This window comes from Manacus candei, unplaced genomic scaffold (assembly GCF_025592945.1).
Source record: "Manacus candei isolate 608988 ecotype Guabito, Panama unplaced genomic scaffold, ASM2559294v1 h1tg000022l, whole genome shotgun sequence".
NCBI lineage: Eukaryota > Metazoa > Chordata > Aves > Passeriformes > Pipridae > Manacus > Manacus candei.
In genome coordinates, this window is record NW_026138070.1 from 4,339,633 (window position 1) to 4,362,164 (window position 22,532).

General features: G+C 43.9%; 1 protein-coding gene across 5 annotated transcripts in view; it reads left to right on the top strand.

Moving 5' to 3' along the window:
• The first annotated feature begins 245 nt into the window (after positions 1-245).
• CTNNBIP1 (catenin beta interacting protein 1) overlaps positions 246-22,532 on the top strand; it is a 32,551-nt gene continuing 10,264 nt past the window's right edge. Inside the window, exons 1-4 of one of the 5 annotated variants that reach the window (XM_051786266.1) lie at positions 246-331; positions 16,682-16,771; positions 19,825-19,946; positions 20,400-20,490. In XM_051786266.1, coding sequence (XP_051642226.1) covers positions 19,851-19,946; positions 20,400-20,490 — 187 coding nt within the window. In that variant the 5' untranslated portion in view covers positions 246-331; positions 16,682-16,771; positions 19,825-19,850. Of the gene's footprint in view, positions 332-539; positions 754-1,987; positions 2,128-16,681; positions 16,772-19,824; positions 19,947-20,399; positions 20,491-22,532 lie in introns of those variants that run through there. The other 4 variants (XM_051786267.1, XM_051786268.1, XM_051786270.1 and 1 more) reach the window with 4 other exon arrangements.

A 22,532-nucleotide genomic window follows, 5' to 3' on the forward strand; every position in this document is an offset into this window, starting at 1 on the left:
CACTGCTTTATTTTTGAGTGCTTCAATGACCAAATGGCGATTCGTTATTTTCGAGCGCTAGTTCTAGTCGGAGGTCGGCATTTTCTGTATTTGCCTGAATTAGCTTTAGTTAAGCTGTACTGAATTTTGCAGCGTCTTTAACTTTCTCAGCACAGTGCTATGGAGCAGCAGCCTGTGCTAACGGAGCTGCGCTCTCCCTCACGCGGCTCGCTCGCTGTGAGCTCCCTGACACAGCTCCCTGACACAGCCGGGCCCCGCCGACCAGGACCGGGAGGGCAGAGCGGAGCCGCGGGAGGCTCGGACCGCCTCAGCCCAGAGGATGTTTCTCGAGGTGAGCCCGTGGCCCACCCCCGGCACTGTCCCCCGTCCGCAGGGACGGGCTCTGCCCCAGAGCGGCCCCCGGGGATGGCGGGGCGGGGTCGGGCCGGCCGAGCCCCCGGAGCGGCTCCGCGTGGTCGCGCCCCTTCCCCGGCCCTGCCCGCCCCTTCCCCGGCCCTTCCCCGCCGTCCCCGCCCCTTCCTCCCGGCCGGCTCTCGGGTGCTGCCTGCGGCGCCGCCGCTGCCCTGGGCGCCGGGACGCGCCGGGTCCCTCCCCCGGAGCCGCCCAGGCACCTCCCTCGGGCCGCCGCGGTGAGTCACGGCGGAGGAGGAGGAGAAGGCTCCGCTCGGCTCTGCTCGGCTCCGCTCCGCTCGCCGTGCCCAGCGCCCGCCGCCCGAGCCGCAGCAGCGCCGGGGCCGCCCGGCCCCGCACCAGGTGAGCGCCGTGCCCTTTGTGCGCGGCCCCAACAAAGGCGCCCGCCCGGCCCGGGGGCTCCGCTCCGCCCGCCCGGGGCCTCCCCGCTGCCCGCGGCCGCCCCGCCGGGGCCGGCTCCGCTCGCCCTGCCCGGCCCGGCCCCTGCCAGGCCGTGGCCCCGCGGCGCAGGTACAGGAGGTGCCTCTCGGATTTTGTGGCATCATCCCTGCACGTCACGAGGCTCCCGGTCGCGCCGTGTCCCGGCCATGGCCGCAGTGCTGTGGCAGGTGAAGTCATTCCCCCGCGGGGGGCTCAGGGCACGGCCCCGTGTCCGTGTCGGGGCAGCCCCTCTGCCTGCGGTGCTCTCGGCATCCCGGCCCTCCGTGGGAAAACGCCTCTCGGACAGTGAGTCCCTCACGAGTAATTCCTGCCTTGGCTAAAAATTGCGTTTCCAGAGCCTCTGGGGCAGCACTCCCTAACTTTGAGCCCAGACGGGCAGGATTTGTTGGCGCGGTGCAGTTGTGTGTGTGCCGGGGAGGTACGTGAGGGAGGGACAGGGACAGCATCGCTGCCCGGCTCAGGGTGCATCAGTGCTCCAGGGCACAGATGAGGGATGAGCCTCCTCTCTGCTCAGCAGCCAGATGTGCTTCATCAGGGCACATTTGCCTTCTAGACTCACATTTGCCTTCTCTTCAAGAAGAGACTGTTTTGCTCTGTTGTATATCATCGTTTATTTGTCCATCCCTCATCTTGGCACGTTGAACAGGATAGGCTTTGATGCTCTGTGAGATGACTGGGAGACATTCTGCAGATGTGGGGATTTAAAAACAAACCAAGGCACCGAACTCCAGCAGACTTTGGAGATGGGTTAGGTGTGCTTGTTCAGTGTTCTGGTGTGAGCTGGCTGTGGTGTGGTGAGAGGCATGTTTAGTGAGTATTTAAGAACATACTTTTAAATACATTTACAAAATCTTATTATATTTAGTTTTTTTTGGCTGCTGAACTTGCAGGCTTTTAACTTCTTTTGCCCTTGTTATTTCTGGAGCTCATGAGTGATGTGAAATAGCTGCTGAAGGAGAACCACTATGTAAATGGTGAAAAATGAGGCTAAACATGTACTTCAGGGGGGTTTATTTTGAAAGTACAGGTATTCAAGGTGAGGGGGTGTACAGAAAGCTACATCTAAAGTACTACTTCTAAAAATACAGGCTTATTTTCTTGCCAGTCTAAAAGCTACTTTTGCCTTGACAAACAGATTCTGCTGGAAAATGGTGACAGGTGTAACTCAGACACATTGGAGTTCCTTTGCCTTAGCTGAAAAAACATCATCAATTATTGTATCTCTGGCATCTTGGTAGACTCTGGCAGCTCCCTCAGGGTGATGTGGAGTTGTTGGTAAGTGGATTTGTGTGCTCTCTTAGTTGTTGGGGTGCATAGAAATAGTAAATCTCCAAAGAAGGATGTAGAATTTAACAAATGCAGGAGCAAAGGGCACTTTGGACAATTAACTGGTAATTAACTTTTGGACCCAAAGTCACTTCAAAGCAGTTTTCTCTTTTAGCTCATTTTAAGCATTGCAACAAGTTATGGAAAAGTTGTGGAGGACACAAAAGTGCTTTCAGGATTCTTTTCGGTGTCCAAGTGGTAGTGAAATCTTCACCAGGGCAGTGATCCCAGAGCCTGCCAGGAGTCCTGGGAATAAATCCTTGTGGGATTTATGTGCTTGCCCTGCTGGAGCTGTGTGTGCTGCACAGGCAGTGCAGGGTGTGGGCAGGGAGGGCTCCCACCATATGAACTGAAGCTTCTGTCTGCTAACAAGAATTAGTTAATGCTCATAAATCTCACCAGACATAAAACATCATCATGACGAGTGTTTGGGCTGCACAGAAAGCAAGTTCTGAGTCCCAGTTTTACAGGAAATCTGTAGCTGTACCAATTTCTGCTCCCTGCCTTTTCCCTCCTTCCCCCATCCACAGTTTGAGAGTATTTAACTTTGCGAGAGGAGAGAGACGTTTCCAAAACAACTTGTGGTGTTTTCTAAACAAAACCAGAAGTGAACGGAAACAAAACCTAGATTTTGTAATTGCTGACATTGACTTGTGATGTCTCTTGCCAAAATTTAAAAACCATCCTGCAGTTGCATATGGGCAAACAGAGGTAACACCTGAAGGTGTTTGATGGGGTGAAGCTCTTAAAGGTTGATGCTTTGCCTGGGAAACAACTTGTGAGAAATAGATCTATTTATACACGTTTAATATGAGCTTTTTTCCCCTCCAAAACGTTTGTCATCTGTAACCAGCATAAACATTTATGATTTTTACTAAGTATTTCAATTCCTAGGTTGGTTGTTGACTACAAAGCATCCCTCCTGAGCATCTGACCTAGTTTGAAGCATCAAAAATGCACCCAGAGAGGCAACGGGCTTTTGGAGGCTGCTCTTGGGTTTGCTGGGAAAAACTTCCAGGAGAGTTTTTTCCAAAAAAGAAGGATTGGGTATCAGAAATATTTCTATACATGCAGAGGCAAAACTGTATTTTTTTTTATTGCAAGCTGTCATCAGATTGGGTTTCCTGCTGAAATGCAGCAGGGACAGAGGCAGCTGTTACAGCTACACCACACCATGGGGGGTGCAGTGCAGAAGGGGTGGGAAAAAGTGCAATCCTAATTAATATGCCAATTGCTTATATTCTGGGAGCTGGCATAAGTGTTAGAGCTGGAAGGTGCTTATAATTCAGTGTTCAGATAGTGAGGGTAAATTACTTTGTTTCTGTATTTCCAGATATGTTAATGGTCACCATGGTAAAGCTGGTCAGTCATGTCCTTTATTTAAACTGTCAGTGTGGTACTTCTGGAACAGTATGGTGGGCTATTCAACCAAAAACAAACCTTGATTTGTCACAAGAAAGATGTCAAAAATCACAGTGTTCAGTAGTTTTAATCGAACCCTCCTTAAAAAGCCACTTAGCCCTGTTCGTTTTTCCAAGAGACTGACTGAAGTCAGTCATGTCATGTAGGATTCTCACTGAAAGGGTGTGGGTAGCAGGTTTTTTGTCTCCTGTGTTAAACCAGATAACCAGAAACCATACATGAGTCATATTCACAATTCCTTTAAAAAGATTCTTTTCAAATAACTCTGCACCACGGATATTAGAGATTTTTTTGTTGTTGTTGTTCCATTTGAGAGTTCTGATTTGCTGGAAAAGTAATAGTATCCATTAATTTAATTCCAGCAAAGCTACTGCATGTGTACAAAGGTACAAATAGTCCCAGTTTTGATGCTGATGTGCACCAAAGATGTAAATTATTGGAATGAAAACATTTTGCCACCTACTCCACGTCCTAAGCAATGTTGGCAATCGAGGGTCTGGCTTCTAAGTATGAGGGAGAAACGACACATAAATAGATTTTAAATGTGCTGAAAACTTCTACCAACTAACTTAATTTCTCTTAAGATAAAAAAAACCCCAAAGCACTTTGTTCAGTGTTGTTTTACCTCAGAGAATGGAGGACACTCACAGATCTTTTTCCCTTTGAAGAGCTGTGACCTGTCCATGAGCTTGCATTGGCATCAGAGAGCAGATAGAGCAGGATGGGTGAAACCATAGGTGAGAACAAACCAAAGATCAGCAAAATAACCAAAAAACACATTAGTGGGTACTTGAGAACACTCCTCTGACTCTAGGATTTATTTTCAGCCTAAGTGTTGGGGAAGCATTATGTAACAAATCCTCAGGAAAGTGAGGAATGCTAATTTTTGTTTCTGCTTGCTGGGGGTGATGTGACAGAACGTTACAGAGCTCATGTGTGGCTTCAGTGTCAGTCTGAATTCAGGGAGTGTGGTCATACTTCTTGCTTTTCAATAAGTACTCCCAAGGCTTTACAGACTATCAAATCTGCTAAGCCTAGTCTTTTTTTAAAAAAGAAGATGTAATTATTAATGCTATTTTAAAAACAAACCAAAAGAAACCAGCCTGAAATTCTCAGTTGAAGATAAACTGCCATGAAAAAAACCCTAATAATTTCAACTTCTTGCATGATTGGGATTCCTGTGACTGACTAAATTAGCTACTAATTGGGGAACAGAGATGGAGCCAATAGATTTGTACAACCATTCCTCTTGTTTCAGGATGTTCTCTTTTATTTCCTGCAAATATACAGTCCAGGAATTTATTTGATTTTTTCAGCAAGTCCATTTTCTCAGTGTTCCAAGGGCAGCTCACAAGTAAGGAAGCAACTTAAGTAATCAACTCTGTTTATGACCACAACCAAGCTCTGAAACCTTCTGACTCAGTTTATGCTTCTATAAAATTAGTTGACTACTTCACAGGAAGGTGAAGATGTTTAATTAAAGTGTAATTGTTTTGCCTCTGAACTCATCCAGGTCCTGATTCAATGCACATTGAAGTCAGTGAGGAGCTTTTAATTAATTTCCTTGAGCTTTAAATAAGTGCCCATGTACGTGTACCCTTGAAGGAATTGTGACCTAAATTTTTGCAGCAGAGTTGCTGTGAAGGGGCAAAATAAATCCTGAAGCAGCTTAAGGTAAACTCCTGGTGGGAGGCTTTTTGTGGCCCTGGGAAGGGGATGGTGCAGCTGCAGGGACCTCTGTGCCTGCTGCCATACTGAGGTCATGTTAGTGGGGTCTCCCAACTTTGGGTGTGCTGGATCTTGTATGGAAAACTGGAAATTTCTCTGTGCCTTGGCAGCTTTCTCAGTTGGGCAGAGGAGGCAATATCAGACTTCAAGATAAACACAGTTAACCGAATGTTTATGCAGAAACCATCAGCAATAACACTTAAAATATAATTAACGTTAAGAGCTGATGCCAAATGGAGAAAAATAGGAGCATTCACAGCTTCTTAGCTGCTTTTTTTTCCCAGGAATGTCTGTGGATGCCAAATCATACTCTTTGGTTTATGTGGAATTCGTGAAAGGTTTTGCTTAACTTCAGAGGTCAGAAACATCAGGTTTTTGCTAAACAGAACTTTATCACTGGAAGGTTGGTCAGCACAATGAACTTGGTGAAATAAACCTTTCCCAGTTCACGTTAAACTGTTTGCAGCTGTTCTTTTGCTGTTCCTCTGTCAAGTTCTTAGTTCACAAACTTTTACAAAACATGTTTTAAACCTTAAAGAAAATTCTGTATGTGAAGCAGCGTGTGAGGAGCTACAGTTTTGGGCCCAGTTTGTTTTTCATACATTCATTTCATTGCCCTTTTCTTGGTAGCTGCAAGTTTAGCCATAAGTGCTTTCAGCTCCTTCCTTTTGCTGAGAAGCTCTAACAGAGGTGTTCTGTAATTGTACAGAGTTTGGGAGGTGCAGAAATCTGGCTGCAGTTCCAGTCATTCCCTTTGCCCATTCTGCCTTAAATTGGTGGTGGTTGGATGCAAATCCTGCTCGTGGAAAATTCCTGAAGTGATCTCAGTATTGGAGTATGATTGATCTGGGTAAGTATTGCTTCATATGTGAGCTGAGGGTCGGTCTCTTCTCCCTGGTGACAAGTGACAGGATGAGAGGGAACGGCCTCAGATTGTGCCAGGGGAGGTTTAGGTTGAATCTCAGGGAGAATTTCTTCATGGAAAGGGTTGTAAGGCATTGGAACAGGCTGCCCAGGGAAATCACCACCCCTGGAAGTGTTCAAAGAACCATGTGGGTAAGTGTGGCACTTCAGGATACAGTGTAGTGATGAACATGCTGGTGGTGCTGAGCTGGTGATTGGCTTTGATGATCCTAAAGGTCTTTTCCAGCCTTAACAATTCCATGATTCTGTGACCTCACCATGCCCCTGTTCTTAGGGAAGCAATCACCATTTATCCTGTGAATTTTACATGTATAGGAGATCTTGAAACAGTCAGTTTTAATCATTTAACTAGTGTTGATCTCTGAATAAATCCCAACTTGCCACACAATTCCACACACAGTTTTCCAGCAGCTCAGCCTGGTTGCCTTTAACTTATTGTGTTCTCTGTCTTGCCTGTGATTCCTGCAGCAGAAATTCATCAGTCCCAGCACTGGTGGGGACTTGATCCTAACCCTTAAACCCTGCAGCCTGTGGTTTATTCCTCTCCAGCCCATGAGTGTTTGCACAGTGGTGCTAAAGGGAGATTCCAGCTGTCAAACCACTGACCTCATCCAGGTTTGTGTCCCAGTTCAAGGCCAATGGAATTCAGGTGACATTCAGAATTGTGGTGAGGGAGGAAGGAAATTGCATCCCTGTTCCTGAGAAATAGGAAGTCTCTGGAAGGCAAGATTTCCTTCCTTGTCATCCTATTTTACCAAAAAATACAGATAGCAAAGTGTCCATGGTAAAATCAGTGTATAATGAGGGATTTGCTTTAAACTTGTGAACACTGAAACTCCTCTCTTAGAATGGACAGGGATTTTTTTTTTCCTCCCTCCTCTCTCCATCAGACATCTTTGTATCATGGTTTGGTGACCTCAAGAAGGTGAAAAGAAATACTTTTCTTGTGCTTTTTGTTGTTAATAAGTCCTTCAGGGGAGAGAGGAGCTGGCATACTGTTGCACATGTAATTAAAAGAGATACTCAGACCAATGTGTGGAACACTCTCCAGGAAAGCTCCCAAGGAATATTATTTTGGGAAGGTCCTAGGAGCAGGGTCTCTTGGCAATATTATCCAGTAACATTCCTGATTCTCACAGATCACTGGGGAGGCAAAGGCTTTGTGTTCTGTTAGTACCAAAGAGGTGATCAAGGAATATATTCATTTTAGACAAACAGCCAGTGATTCATAGTTCAATTCTCAGCAAGAGCCATTAATAAAATATCTCTTTAAATGGCTTTAAAAATTAAACCTTCCATTGGTTCAGAACTGAAACCACTTCTTTGCTTTTTTGGTTATCCAGAGCATCCAGAAGAACAGCAGAGATGATTTTATTTATTTATTTATTTATTTATTTATTTATTTATTTTCTCTAAAGAGGCAAGATAAGTAGGTGACATAAAGGGATGTGTTTATCACATTTTACAGCTGATTTTATTGATGTGTGAGGCCAGAACAACATTTGATGTTGTTGTCCAACAGTTGTGCAATTTTGGTAGCCAGGGACTATTAATCTAAGAGCCTCTGGTCCTAGCACTGTGCTTTGATACAGGATTGCAAAATACTAAAATGCCAAGTAGTCACCGACCTAATAACAGCTCACATTTTAATTGCCTTTAAAAAACTCCAGTTAGCCCTAATCTCTCTGCTATAAAAGATTCGTAGGCATTTTCAGTGTGAAATGTCTGTGACCTGGCAATAATGATGTTCAGATGTCAGTAAAAATTACAGGGCAGCACAGGGCACGTTTTAAATTGAAAGCTCTTGCTAATACCTGGGTATCTGGAGATCCTGTGTTGATGAGTACCAGAGAAATGCCTATAAATACATATATAAATATATATACATACAGTGGAGAGAGATCCTTTTGGTGGCATTGCTCATGATTTCTATGGTTAAATGCACCCAGCACTGTGAGAATTTGGTCACTGCACCACAGGGAGTTTTGACTCCCAAAGTGGCACTTCAGCTTTTTGGAGGCTTTTACTGTGTGACTGTGAATTGAAATTCAATGTTATTGTTGTTTTAACTGCTTGCAGATACTTACTGGAATTCTGCCTGTTGTCAATTAGGGTTTTGCCTGCTCTGGGTTAGGGATTTGTGCTCTGGGGATGACCCTGCTGGAGGGGGTTCCAGATGATCCCACTGTGGTCCCTTCCAGGCTCACCCGTTTTGCAGTTCTGTGGTTTCACACTGTTCTGGAATGTTCCTGGTTGGTTCAGTGCCACCTGCCTTCTTGTTAAAGTTGCCCGAAACATCAAATTTTTGTGCTAGACACAGCTTAATTTCAAAAATCTGCACACATATACAATATTAATGAAGTGTTTGGGTGGAAACACCCCAAATGTTGATGTGCTTCTCCGTGAGCACTGCCGGGAACACCAACATCTGTCCTTGCTCATGTTTCTGTTTCCTGTTCCATTCCCAGCCACTTGAGAATCGCTGAAGAGGCAGAAAAAACATCCTGCACCGTGGGCATATCCCCACACCTGCATCAGTTTGGGCATTGGCTCTGCTGGGGAGGCCTATTTTGGGTTTATTATGAAGACTGAACCAATTTCTTGCTTCTCCAGTCAGCTCACTCTTTAACAGTGTTCACGTTTCACAACCCTGGGGTGTTTATGCCCCACGTATTAAGTTATTTTTCAGCCTGTTGGCTTCAGTTTTTGTAATATAAATACCAGCCTTCAGCAAACCCCAGATTTAATACTAATGATCCCTAAGTCCTCAGAGGATTGTGAGTCCAGTGTTGCCTCTTCTTGCAGAGCTCCTTTGGAAACGTGACTTTGGTCAGAGAGCTGATTGACGTGACCAGGGAACGAAGCGACCCCAATTAATGACTCTGTCATTGGTGTCAATAATTAATAGTCAGAAGCACCATACCTCACAGGTGGAGGTGTTACCTGGGTACATATCTGGGCAGTGTGTGGCATGCCAACCACATAAAATGGGATGGATGCATTGAAAAGAATTTGATTCTTGTAAGTGGTTGATAATTTTTACCCATTATTGGTGCTCCATTTTTTTTTCACTGTTCTGTGTTTCAAGTTAAAACCCAACTATGAAAATAAAAAGGGGACAAGAAAAGGCATCTCAGGCTTGTGCTGCAAACTTCGTTTTCTGTTTCTGAAAATACAAAATATTTACAGATGGCTCCACACAAGGCTGTGCTGCCCAGCTTTGTTTTGATGATGGATGTGTAACACTGTTTTTACAGCAGTAATTCTTCAGCGTGGGACACCCGGTAGTTAAATCATTGGCTATCTGTCATTAGTGCCCAATTTCCTGCCTGGGAGATTTGTAGCTTTGTTATAAATAGGGGGAGAGGTGCCTGAGCCTCAGTGAAAGATGCCCGTGGTCAGGACAGGAGCAGCACTCCTCCATCCAGCTGGTGAGGACCCTCTGGAATAAAGTACTGTAACATTCTTCTGGAATTGTTTCTGTGGCTGGGATAGATTTGTGTATAAAGTGCTGCAGAGAGTGTTGTCACTTTATAAAGAATTTTTGACACGTTCATCTTTGAAGTGTGAGTACCTTGGGGAAATGAAAGGCTTTTTTCAGGTTTTGTTGCTGTTACTACATTTAATTTCAGAGGCTTCAGGCTGACTGACGTCAACTACCTAAAAACCTGTGCTGCCTTTTTTAACTGGATGAGGTGTGATAGGTGCCTTCTCCTTGAAAGAAGGGGGAAAATCATTTGCTTTGTGTGTGCTTGAAGGTCAGGAGGCAAATACTAATTTCATAAAAGTGGTTACAATGGTAAGATTTTTTATTTATTTTTAAATTAGCTTGAGCATTGATGTAAGAGCTGTTTTGATATATTGGGAAGCTTTACTGAATGCACTTCATTACTACTTTTGAAGTCCATATTGAAGCTCTGAAAAGTGATGCAGCACTGGGGAGAAAAACCCCCTGCTTGTGTTCAGAGATGTTTCATGAGTAGATGGCAGCGTTTGGGGTTGGCTCCTGTCCCTCTCCAAGAAAGTTTCGTTAAAAATTTAAATCTAACATTTAAGAGATGCAAACCTACCACGGGAGTTCCAGCAGTAAATTGACCTGAATCTGACACTGGGGTTCAGATTCTGAAGTCAGCTAAAAGGCAGTACTGAACATAGAAAGGAAGACAGAAAAAAAAAAAACACCTATTAAATATTTCAACTCTTACTGTTCACCTATAAATAGGTAGCTGTTATGAATTCTTCATTGTGTCCCTCTGGAGATGGGAATTAATCCAGTCTCCAGCTGCCTGTGACTGAAGGTCACCAGTCAGAATGAATTAGAAGAAAATCTGCAGCAGGATTTTGCAGACTCTGGTTCCTGACTTCAGGTTTCAGGCTCCAGCTTGGAAGGTTTTTCAGGCTCTGGCTGTTCTCTGTAAAAATGCCATTTGAAAATTAACAAGGCTTAAATTAGGGGCAGCATCCCCTTGCACTTAAAGCTTCCCAGTGTGTCCGTGCTTTAAGCACTGAAGTGCTCCGTGGTGGAACTGTGGAAGGGAATGGCTTAACCTTGGATAATGATATCACAGGGCTGAGGGGACCCCTCATGCTGGCTCTTAACTCCATTTGTGCAGTGCAAAGGGAACCTGCAGTGCTTGGGTTTATTCTCCACAACTCCTTATCTGAGCTTTCATAATCCTATCCTGTTAATTGAGGTTTTTAACTGCCTTGAACAGAACCAGTCGGGTTCAAGGAAAAGAAAAATAAATTGTAGCTGAACCCGACTCCTGTTGGGTTTCTTTTGGCTATAACTGGAAATGCCAAAAGATATTAAAGAGGTAGTCAGCTGAGTTACATTTGAAAGAGCTTGCCAGATGGCTGCTCTAAGTACCCTAAATTATTAAGGCTGAATATGTAAAATGTTACATTTTCTGACAGCTTACTGCCTTTTTATTTTTCCCCCCTTAATGTAGGCTGTGCAGATTCCTCAGTTTCACTTTGTTTTTTTCCCAAACCAGTCAAGTTGTTAGGATTTTCAGCATTACAGAGGACTGCAGTGTGTGTGTGTGGGGGAATATGGAATTTGAAGGAACAAAAGCTCATGTTGCTTTCTCATTGCATTAAATAAGCATGTCTTTAAAATTGAATGGGATGCTTAAGTGGTTTCCCTTATGCAAAATTTATAAGCCCACATTTTTGTAATGTGCCTTTTTTTTTTCTGTTGGGATGTGAAATATTTCTTTCTTTATTTAAAGAGAGGGAGTCAGAGTAATTTAGAAGTTCTGTATTATGAACCCATCTGTGGCCTTGTCCATCAAAGAATCCCATCCAGGTTCTGAATTCATATGAATGTGGGTGGAAGTGAGGGAGATATAGTTACAAATCTGTGATTTTCAGTTGCTGTGTGTTGGAATCCTCTGCTGAAGGTTCAGTCAAAACAGTTCTTGCTGCTGAGGCTTGAGTTTCCTGAGGAGCCGTTTCCATCTGTTGGTAAAACAGACGAGTTAAACTGAGATGGAGTGCAGATTTCTCCTGTCTACATTTTTATAAAGTGAAAACCCACTGATGTTCTAAATCTAGGCAGGAAAAAAAAATAAAAGGTGCAGCTAATGGCAATTGCAGTGTTTTTTCATGATTTATTGCTGTGTCCAGGGGCAGTAATTGAAGAGAAAGCCCCTGCAGTCTTTCAGTTCACTTTTGGGGAGGAATATATTGTATTTTCATTAAAGCCTTTTGGGGACAAGTAACAATGTGGAGAGGTAGGGAAGCATCTCAGGGCTAGTTAAAAATACTGAATCCCCTTCTATGTGGGTAATATAATTATAAAGTATCCTAGATGGTTTTCAGTGAAGTACCTACATCTCCTGCTTCCAAATGCACGTTTGCTTTACTCTCATCTTTTCCTGCCTTGCTAGAAAGTGTGGCTTCAACCCGGAGTGGTTTGGATGCAGGTGATGCTCAGAGCTCCTTTTGCCAGGGGATTGCACATCCCCTTCCCAGAGCCCAGAATTCAACATCCCCTTCCCAGAGCCCGGAATTCAACATCCCCTTCCCAGAGCCCAGGACTGCACATCCCCTTCCCAGAGCCCAGGACTGCACATCCCCTTCCCAGAGCCCAGGATTCAACATCCCCTCCCCAGAGCCCAGGACATGAGTTTGGCAGCAGGCACGTGGGGATGTCAGGCATGCTTGGCTCTGCCCACTCCACATGTTGGGCCTTGCAGAGCAGAAGGAATTCCTGGGATCCTCACCCAGCCCACTGCAGGAGTGTGGGGAGGGACGTGCTGAACACCAGCACAGCTCTCCCAGCTGTTGGCTGACCGACCTCCTTCCCTGCCTGGGAAAGGGAGGGAATGTTTGCAAATTCACATGTATTGCTTGGGCAGAGCTGGGCTGGCAGTTTGGGCTGTAATATTTAGATCGTTGTTGTTTATTATTCTGTCGTGTGAATCATCTTAAAAATAAATGAGAACTAAGTTTCGTTGCCTGTGCCTGGCAAACAAGGGAGAATGAGGTGACCCAATTATGTCCATTTGCAGTGTGTTGGATGCAGCAGGACAAGCTTGAAGGATTTAGTCTTTTAACACAGTTTAGTGAAGAATGTTGTAGTTTCAGGCTCAAACTGCAGCTTCTGAAAGGCACAGGTTAATCCTTTTTATGAGAAGGGAATTGAAAAGTGGCACAGGGGAGTAGAGCCACGTTTGGCTGTGATAGGGAAGTCCTGGCAGCCCAAACTTTCCTGTTGGCTCTGCACATCTGCCTCCCCCTCACCTGGAGAGACCAGTTCCAGAGCTGACAGAGCAGTGAATTCCCTATGGCTTCACCAGCCTTTGGCATCTCTTCCTTCAGTGCTAATAATCCTGCATATGATTCCCAGAAATTCAGCTGAGACCCCAGGATTTCTTTGTTAGGCCAGTACATATCAGTGAACGTGTCACTGGGCTTTGGAATTGCTTTGCCTGTTCATTCCCTTGGATGAACAGTTTTCCAGTTGAGCTCTGTTGATGCTGTGGAGATTCCTTCAGTCCAGTACACAGCAGTTCTTGTTTTTCTATCTCCCTGTCTGGCTTTTTGTGCTGAAAATACAGATTGAAATGTTGATTTTCAGCGACTGTTTCTCATGTGCAATATAAGATGCCTGAACAAGAATAGGTAAATAAATTAACTGTGTGTTTTAACTGTACACAGTAGGATTCATTAGTGCTGTTGATGAGTCTGTTGGTGATGGGTGGGATGTGCAAAATCAGTCTTTATCTTTGCTGATCAGCTGACATTCCACTCCCAGCATCCAGCCCTTGGCATCCCGGTGCCAGCTCACTTTCCTTATGCTGTTGTAATTCAGTGACATGTACTTTAAAAACATGTTTCTTTTCAGTGATTGTGCCTTATATTTTAGCCTAAAAACTCCTTTATCCTCACAATGTGGGGAAGCATCGTGGTCTCTGAAGTGACAGCACTTAAGCTGACACTTTGACCTTTGTCCATCTCCCAACATCTCTGAACCTTTAGTTATTATTTCTCTGCTTTTAAATTTTTCTGTAAGTTAAATACCCTCTGTAGCAGTCTCTGGCCCAAGTGTAAACCATTGTAAAGAAGTAGAATTATTTAGGATGGAAGGATAAGCATGAATTGAATCTGGGGTCTTTGTGCTTAAAATAGTTTTTTACATTTCATTTCCATGGTAAAAAGCCTTGCATGGTTTTATCTCTTCTTAAATCCAGTCTAGGAAAGTAAGCCCATTGGGGCAAGAGCAGCTTTGATTGTCATTTGAGAAATGTTTTGTATTCTAGTGATGCCTGAGTTGGAAAGGGTTCAGTTATTTCTTTTCTCCTGCTCCTGGGAGTACGTGGTGGGAGTTAAGCTTTGACAGAATCCCGTGACCAGGACAAAATGTGAATCTTGTGAATCATGGAGGAAGTGCTGATCAGTGGGATGAGCCCAAGCAGCTGCAGACAGGGATGCTCAGCCCCACCTGGATCTTGCAAAATTAGAAGGTAAAGGGAGCAGCTGACACTTGTTTAGACAGTGACAGAAACTGGGAACTGAGTGTTAATGAAGTCCAGATGAAATGTAGCAAACACACTCTCCCTTTTTTATCCTTTTCCCCCCCTCCTTTCTGTGGTCAACAAGTGAAGGCTGATCTACACTAATTCCATTTTTCCATGGCTGTTCAGCACTCCATGCAGATGCCATCAGCAGCAGGGAAGCAAGACAGGAGTAGCCAGAGCTACTCCACTGTTCTGTACTCCAGAGAAAAGCTGAATCCAAGATCCTGCTGGAGCTTCACCTGGAGGTTCTCTGCAGTGTCTCTCAGGAAAAGGTGTTGGGAGCACCTGAGCTTTATCAATGGCTTAAAAGAAGCCAAAAGTAAACAATGTTCTGACCTTGCAGGATTAGAAAGGGGATAGAGGTGATCAAAGAAGAGGAATTCAGAGCTGGGAGTTTTAACTGAAGCAAAGCACTGCCTAACCTGGGAGATCCTTAACGATGGATCGTTGAGGCCTCAGGTCTGTCAGGACTCTTAGGATGGGGAGCAGAGCTCGTGCCAGCAGTGATTCAGCTGCTCCTCAGCTGTCTTGCTAAACTCTCTCTCCTATTTTGCACTTCTTCCCTCCCACCCCCCAAAAATACACAGTTGTGAAATATTTTTAGATCTTATTTCTTAGGGTTTGTTAGAGATGAATCTGGAAATGCTGGTGTGCAGTTGAAAACGCTGGAAGTGTGAGCTGCTCTTCAGAACAGATGGGAACAAGTTGGTGAAAGAACCTTTATTCTTATTTTGTTCTCATACTTAAGAAAAAGTAACGAAGCCTAATTTTATTTACTCCAGTTATTTTTGGAGCCTTTAGCAGTAAAGGTGCTTGTTCTTCAGGGGATGTGCCCTGTGGTTTAGCAGAGGAGTTCCCAAGTTCTGGGGTGCAAGGTTGATGTCCCACCCACGTGTGTGGTGTCAGTGGTGAGGTGAGTTCAGCTGGGGACAAACCTGGCAAGTTCCCAGTGCTTCCCATGCCCTAATCCTCTCCTTTAGGAAGGAGCTCACACAGTTGTGGTATTTGTGCAGTGGTGGGTGGGTCTTTGAAGTCCATAGAAGTGGGAGCAGCAATTAGTCCCTGGAATAGGTCCCATTGTCAGTGCTGGAGATAATCTTTCCTGGGACCCTGTATTTAGAGGGTAAGAACACTGGGAACTAATTAGTGAGGCCTGGCTTCAATATTCCTTTCAGAGCAGGCAATTCCTCTCCTCTGGAGAGGTGCAATGCTTCTTTTAAGCCATTGATAAAGCTCAGGTGCTCCCAACACCTTTTCCTGAGAGACACTGCAGAGAACCTCCAGGTGAAGCTCCAGCAGGATCTTGGATTCAGCTTTTCTCTGGAGTACAGAACAGTGGAGTAGCTCTGGCTACTCCTGTCTTGCTTCCCTGCTGCTGATGGCATCTGCATGGAGTGCTGAACAGCCATGGAAAAATGGAATTAGTGTAGATCAGCCTTCACTTGGTGACCACAGAAAGGGGGGGGGGGAAAGGATAAAAAAGGGAGAATGTGTTTGCTACATTTCATCTGGACTTCATTAACAAATGGTGACCATATCTACCATATCAGGTGTGCATATCTACCCTAATCAGAAACCTTTCATTAAATACAGCAATTTATGCCATTTTTTACCTGGTTCTGGCTGTGATGCTGTCCTGGGTGGTGGCACTTGTTGTTCCATTGCCTGTTACAGAGGGTTTGAACTGTCACTTCACTTGTGACATTGAGCTGCTTGTCTTAGAGGCTGATGGGGTGGGTAGGAAGTACTGAATTCTTACCATGCCCTGAGACCCAGTTGTAAAATATGTTCAGAAATATGTCACAAATCTGAAAACTAGAAGTAAATAACTGTTTCTGGCTGCTGGGGACTGAACAGTGAAGTTGGTCTGAAAAACTCTGTGCAAAGGGTTTTCCAGCCCAGCTTTCCAGTGCCAGTCTTTGGAATTGCTGTATTCAGATGACACAGGCAGAGTTGAAAACAATAATTTTGGTCAAAATCAGCATGCTTTACATTTCTCCCTAGTTCTCCTCAAATCCTTGGTGAGATATGCCTATTTTGGGGTTTTTACTAGAAGAAACTCCATGTCACAATGTCTGTCTGTTTTTCCAAGGGATTGGGGTTTATGCTGAAATCTTCCTAAAGAATGCAAAGCTTGAATGCATTTTGTTCTTAAGGGGTTGGGAACGTCACTGGTATGGTCAGGGTGGAAATCCTGCAGATGAAGAATGGCTTGAATTTTTAAAAACTTACTCTTTAGACAGAAAAAAGGGTCTCCAGGCTCCAGACAAGCTGCAGTTGTATGAATTTTACCTAGGCCGTGTTCTGAAGCAGACTGGGATTTCAGGGCTTATGGAATTAAGGGTCTTTCTGGGGTTCAGCTGTGGATATTTCTGTAATGCTTTGCTCATTTGTTTTCACAGGGCAGTTTCCTCATACATTTTTCCCAGCCCCAGTCACTAATCAGGACTGAACACGTGGGTTATCTCATCTGCTGTGGTTTTTAGAAGCAGGTACGTTGGCAGGGAAATCTGATGGTTTTGTTGGTTGGGGATGGGGCAACAACGACTTCATCCATGTGCCAGAAAGGATTGTAGGGCCAGGGAAATGCTGCTTGAGTAATGTTTCGTTATGTAGAGCATATTAATGTAGCTTTCTTGAGAAAACAAAGCTGAGAAGTACTTTGATAAGATTTTTCAGTCCGTCCTTTGTAAAGATGGATCGTGTTGTTGTCTGGGCATGGAGCAGCTCTGTACGTGGGTTTGGAACTCTGATGTAATATCTGCTGGGTGCTATTGTCATCCTAAACCCTGTGTTATGAAAGCTTTATGTAACAGGAGCAGAGACATGTTCAAATTTTTCATGCTGGGGTCTCAGTGCTGTTTAAGGACTCTTGTCTTTCCACTCTGATGTCACCAAATATGAAGAACTGTGATGGTTGAGGCTGTTGACCAAAATTACTGTGTGGTGAATGAAAAGCAGCTTAATTTAATCTCTTTATATATATATATTGGGCCATATTGAGTGCTTTTTTCCCCCATGTTGCTCACCATGTGGAGCATTCAGGCTTCAGGATCTTAACCCTTCCTATTAAATAGGTGGGTTTGTGACAAATCCATTTTGGCTGAAGGTTCCTTTAGAAAAAGCAGGTTTACAGAGGAATTTCCATCACCCCCTTTTTAAAGTTTGAGAATTAATAAACAACTGGAAGATAACTATGATGGGAAACAATGAATAATAACATGTACAGGCTGCACAGTGTCTGATGTGTAGAGGAGTGTTGAAGTGGACGGATCTTCCTCGCTGGCACAGGGGCAGGCAGGGCATTTTCTTGGTGCTTGTGGATGGTGCCACCTATTGATATCCCATATATTTTGTTTCATTTTTAAACCACAGATGTGTTACTACATTTCAGGGTTTTGCTGTCATGGTTTTTCTTTCCTGAGTTGATTGGTTACTAGTACAGCACCTTCCCTTTTCAAGTAACAATATTTTTTTAAAAAAATTATTTATAATATTAAGAACCAGTCACAACCTTTCAGCCTGACTTGGTATCTTGATAAATGTTTATTGTTTTATCAGTCTCTGGATAAACATAACTTAGTGTCTCTTGCCCTGGTTTTGTTCATTGTCTTACTGGTGGCATCCTCAGTAAATTGTACTGTGGAGTATGTGCTCAGTAACATAATCCAATTTACTTATTTGAGTTGACACTACACAGAAATAGGGGATTGTTTTATTCTTCCTTCAGGGAGCAGTTTGCTGATTATGGCCAAAAAAAAATAAAAAAATCACCTTGCACATGTACAGGCTGCAAGTTTCCAGGCAGAACCATCAACAGCAAATCAGCTTCATGCAGGTCTTCCCACTGAAACTTGTTCAGGAAGGGCTGTGGTGGATCTTTCTCACTTTTTACTGCTGTTATCTCCATGCTCAGTAATGTGGGTGGCAAAGCCTATCCCAGCAGCTGCTGCTGAAGTTTGCATTGCTTCTGACTCACTCAGGAGGGCCTATGTGTAATTTTAAACTGTTTCCACACCCAGATTACTTTCCCTTAAAAGTCATAATGAAAATGAAGTGAGAGGAGAGGTTGGTAATGACTGCAGGAAAACATTACAGGGAAAACAGTGTTTGAACCTGCTGGGGTAGAGCCTTCACTAAGGCAGCCTTGGGTAGTGTATTCCCTTGGTTACTGAGGTTCAGGAAGTCAGATTTATCGCTTGGTGTGGGACCAGACCCAGTTCTGGGGATGAAAACCAATTGGAGACCTGCTCTGGAGCCACTTCTGTGAGCTGTGTGTGGTGCAGGAGGGGCTGGCTCACACCTCCATCCACAATCATGGAATCACAGGATGGTTTGGGTTGGAAAAGACTTTAAAGCCCATCCCATTCCACCCCCTGCCATGGGCAGAGACACCTTCCACTGTCCCAGGTTTGCTCCAAGCCCTGTCCAGCCTGGCCTTGGACACTTCCAGGGCTGGGGCAGCCACAGCTTCTCTGGGCAACCTGTGCCAGGGCCTCCTCACCCTCACAGGGAAGAATTTCTTCCCTATATCCCATCTAAACCTCCTCTCTCTCAGTGGGAAGCCATTCCCCCTTGTCCTGGCACTCAGGATTGTAAACAGGCTCTCTCCATCTCCCTCCAGGGCCTGGCAGGGGTTACATTTTCCCAACCCACAGCACCTGTAAGAGTTTAGTTCAGTTTGTGATGCTGCTCTAAAAGTGTGTTATTTGAAGCACCATTATTTTCTAAATTTCAGTTTATGTTTTTGCTATTGTTGACTTAATAAACTTTAGGATCATTTTTAAGAGCAGCTGAAGAGTATCTCTGTTGGTTTTGGGTTTTTTTGTGTTGGTAAACACCCTGTTGTGGAACTTAAATAATGACCAGATACATAACAAAGTATAATCATGCTTTGTGCTATAGAATTCAGATAGCACAGGCTGTTTATTCCATAACATCATTATTTTTTATTAAAATAAAAAAGCAAAAGTTCACGTTTGAAATGATACAAGAAGGGATGATAAACTCTACTCCTTTGCTGCTCCTCTTGGCTCTTCTTTCTCTCCAAAACCATTTCATAAATTGTAGTAGCTTTTACAGAAGTGCAGTGGCCTTTTTTACATGATATATAAAGGAAAAAATAAAAAGAGAGAGGAGGAAGACTTAAGAGCTTAGATTTCACACAGCTTTTGTTTAGCCATTGCAGGCTCGATGGCTGTGCTTTCTGCATCCTGTTTTCATTCTGGTTGTGCTTATTTATGGAAAACACCCCAAACCACGGTCTCTTCTGTCAGGGTGAACCTTTCATCTGGTTGTTAGAATTCTCCTTCTGCTCAGGCAGTAAGGTAACCACAGATAATGAGCTGCTGGGGATGTGAATGTTTGCATATGTAAGGCCCGATTTAGCTGTTCACAGTTTTAAGGATTTCTCCGATGAAGGATGTGATTCCTTGTTCTCCCAGGATATTCAGTGATCTGCCAGCTGGTGAAAAACAGGTAAATGAAACTTCTCTTCCTTTTGTGCCCCACTAACTATTTTAGTTTGTCTTCTTGTGATCCTCAGGAAATCCAGGAGCTGGCAGGAGGGGAATGAACCGTGAGGGCGTCCCCGGAAAGAGTCCGGAGGAGATGTACATCCAGCAGAAAGTGAGAGTTCTACTCATGCTGAGGAAGATGGGATCAAATGTAAGATGCACTTCTAGCCCATATTTTATGGCCTTCCAGACATTTTTGTACTAACTGGGATAGTGCTTGTAGAGATGGGCAGGTGAGGGTCTGGTTTTACACTGAGTTGTTTTAGCCATCGTTGATTTAACCATTATCTGCAGTTAAACACAATTGATTTTTGCTTAAATATTATGAGACTTGTGATGCCTGAAACTGCCATGTATGGATAAATGATCAGATGTTTAGATTTAAAGCTTTTCCTCATTAGAAAAACAGCAAAGCAAAGTGACAGTTTTAAGGTGACTTTGAGTCTGCCCATGAATTCACATCTCAGTTTGCTGAGGGTAGAGCTGCACAAATAACAGGTGATTAAAGTGCTGGAAGGAGAACAGAGGCAGCTGTGATGTTTTCTTGGGGAGTGGGAGATGATGTGTCCTGGTTTGCCCTTTGCTGACTGCCTGTCCCCCCCAGCTGACGGCCAGCGAGGAGGAGTTCTTGCGCACGTACGCAGGGGTAGTGAACAGCCAGCTCAGCCAGCTTCCCCAGCACTCCATTGACCAGGGTGAGTACTGACCTTCCTTGCCTTGGCTTTGTTTAATCTGTGAGGGCACTCTCATAAAACACCAAATTTAGGTGCCTGTGTTTCTGCATTAACCCCCCTGCAATCTAGGATGTGCAAACTGTGGCTTTGGGAGAGAACGACAGTGAGCTGGTCAACAGGTGGTTTTATTTTAACAGGTGAAGTCAGTCTGCACTAAACCTGAGATTAATTAGGAAGAAGAGCATTTTTAAACACCTTATTCTCCATGATAACTCAAAACACTGATGGCCAAAGTCCTGTGAGCTGTAAATGCATGTATAGAGCTTCCTGCCCTGTCTAATACATTAAACAGAAATAGATTTTAATCTCATAACTTGATTCTTTTTCTCTGTGTGCAGGAAAATTTGGTTATGCAAAGGTCCCTCTAGTTCTTCATCTATTCAGTATAGACCCTGTGCATAAGATGTAGATCATCTGAGTTTTTATATTTATTCTTACACTGGACATCTGTGGTTAAAAAGGAACAAGGCTGGGGGTGGTTTGCAAGCACTTTCTTTGTACTCTTCAAACTGGGAGTTTCATAACAAAATAAAATGCAAAGTAAATACAGATTTCTAAGGTACAACAGCATGTGTTAGGCGTGTGATAATTTAGTTACTGTGACTCCAGTTGCTTGATAACACTATTGTCACAAAATAAAAGGGAATCATCTGTCAACATCTTTGCTTTTTCACATTTCCATGAGTGTGAAAGTGAAGTGCAATGTTACTATTTCAGCAGAGTGAGAGGGAAAGATTGACAATAGGAGGAATTTGTTTCCCATTGCGTTTCTTTAATTTGCACAACGTAATTAATTCCCAGACAGGGGCAGCAGACACGTAATAAGTTTGCAAATCTGCTTTGGTTTATTTAGATTCCCATTAAGGGGATGAACTACGTGCTGGTTTTGTTAATTCTTTGCAGAAGTCTTGGTAAACAACTGTGTGGAGCTGCTGTGAGTTCCACTAATCTCTCGTGGACCTGAATGTTTCTCACTGAATTTATTTCCCTCCCCTGCCCAGGCCTGGTGCCAGATCACGTTCATAATGCACACTTTGCTACTGAAGGAAGATTGTGAGGCTCCAATGCCAGAACTGAGCTGAGCAGAAACTTAATATAGATCTGAGACATTTAGAAATGCATTAGAAACACAACCTGCACAAACTTGCTGTTCTGTTTTAAGCCTGTGTGTTCATTCCTCACATAGCTGGGGGTTGGTGGAGGTAGATACACTTGAATGTTTTGGCTCAGGATTCTTCAACTCTCCTGCCAGTGTAAAGGGGAAATCTGGCAGTTTCTTGTCAAGAACTGAGGTAGACACATTCAGTTAAGAGAGTGCCTTAGTTGCAGTTGGCATTTTTCAGTGTTGTCCTTAGAAAAGTTTCATTTTTAACAGTGCAAATCCATGTGGAATTACCTGCACTTTGGCAAAGATGAGAGAACTCCAGCCAGGGGACACAGATCCTTCCTACAGCTCTGCTCCTGCACACCTTGATCCAACTCACTGTCTAAATTGTCTCATTTTACTGTCTGTGAAATTATATTTCTCCCACCTTGCAGACTGAAAAAATTGAATTTTGATGTGACTTTTAAAATGTTACTGAAAGAAAGACCAAGAATTCCTTAGTCTGCTGCTCAACTCACTAATCAGGCAATGCAGGAAATGTAAGAGCTTCACATGCTGTTCAAAAAGTGGTCTTTGTCCCATATTTGAACAGTTGGCAACTGATTCCTCTGTCATCATTTTCATGAAGTCCTTGAAGATTCTTAAAACTTTGTCCATAGGGAAGTGAAACCCTCCCTGGGGATGCTTGCTTGGATCTAATCTGAGACTCTCATGTCTTTCCTGGGAGATTTGACCCCACAATCTACCTTCTGTCCTCCCAAATTATAATTAAACTGGTGGCCTGACCGTTAAGATTTTTCTTGATGGTGGGGGGAAAACAACAAAGGAAGAAAATAGTTAAATATTTAGAGAAGTGGGAAAGGATGTTGGTTCTTTTCACGTTCAGAGGGGCCATCTC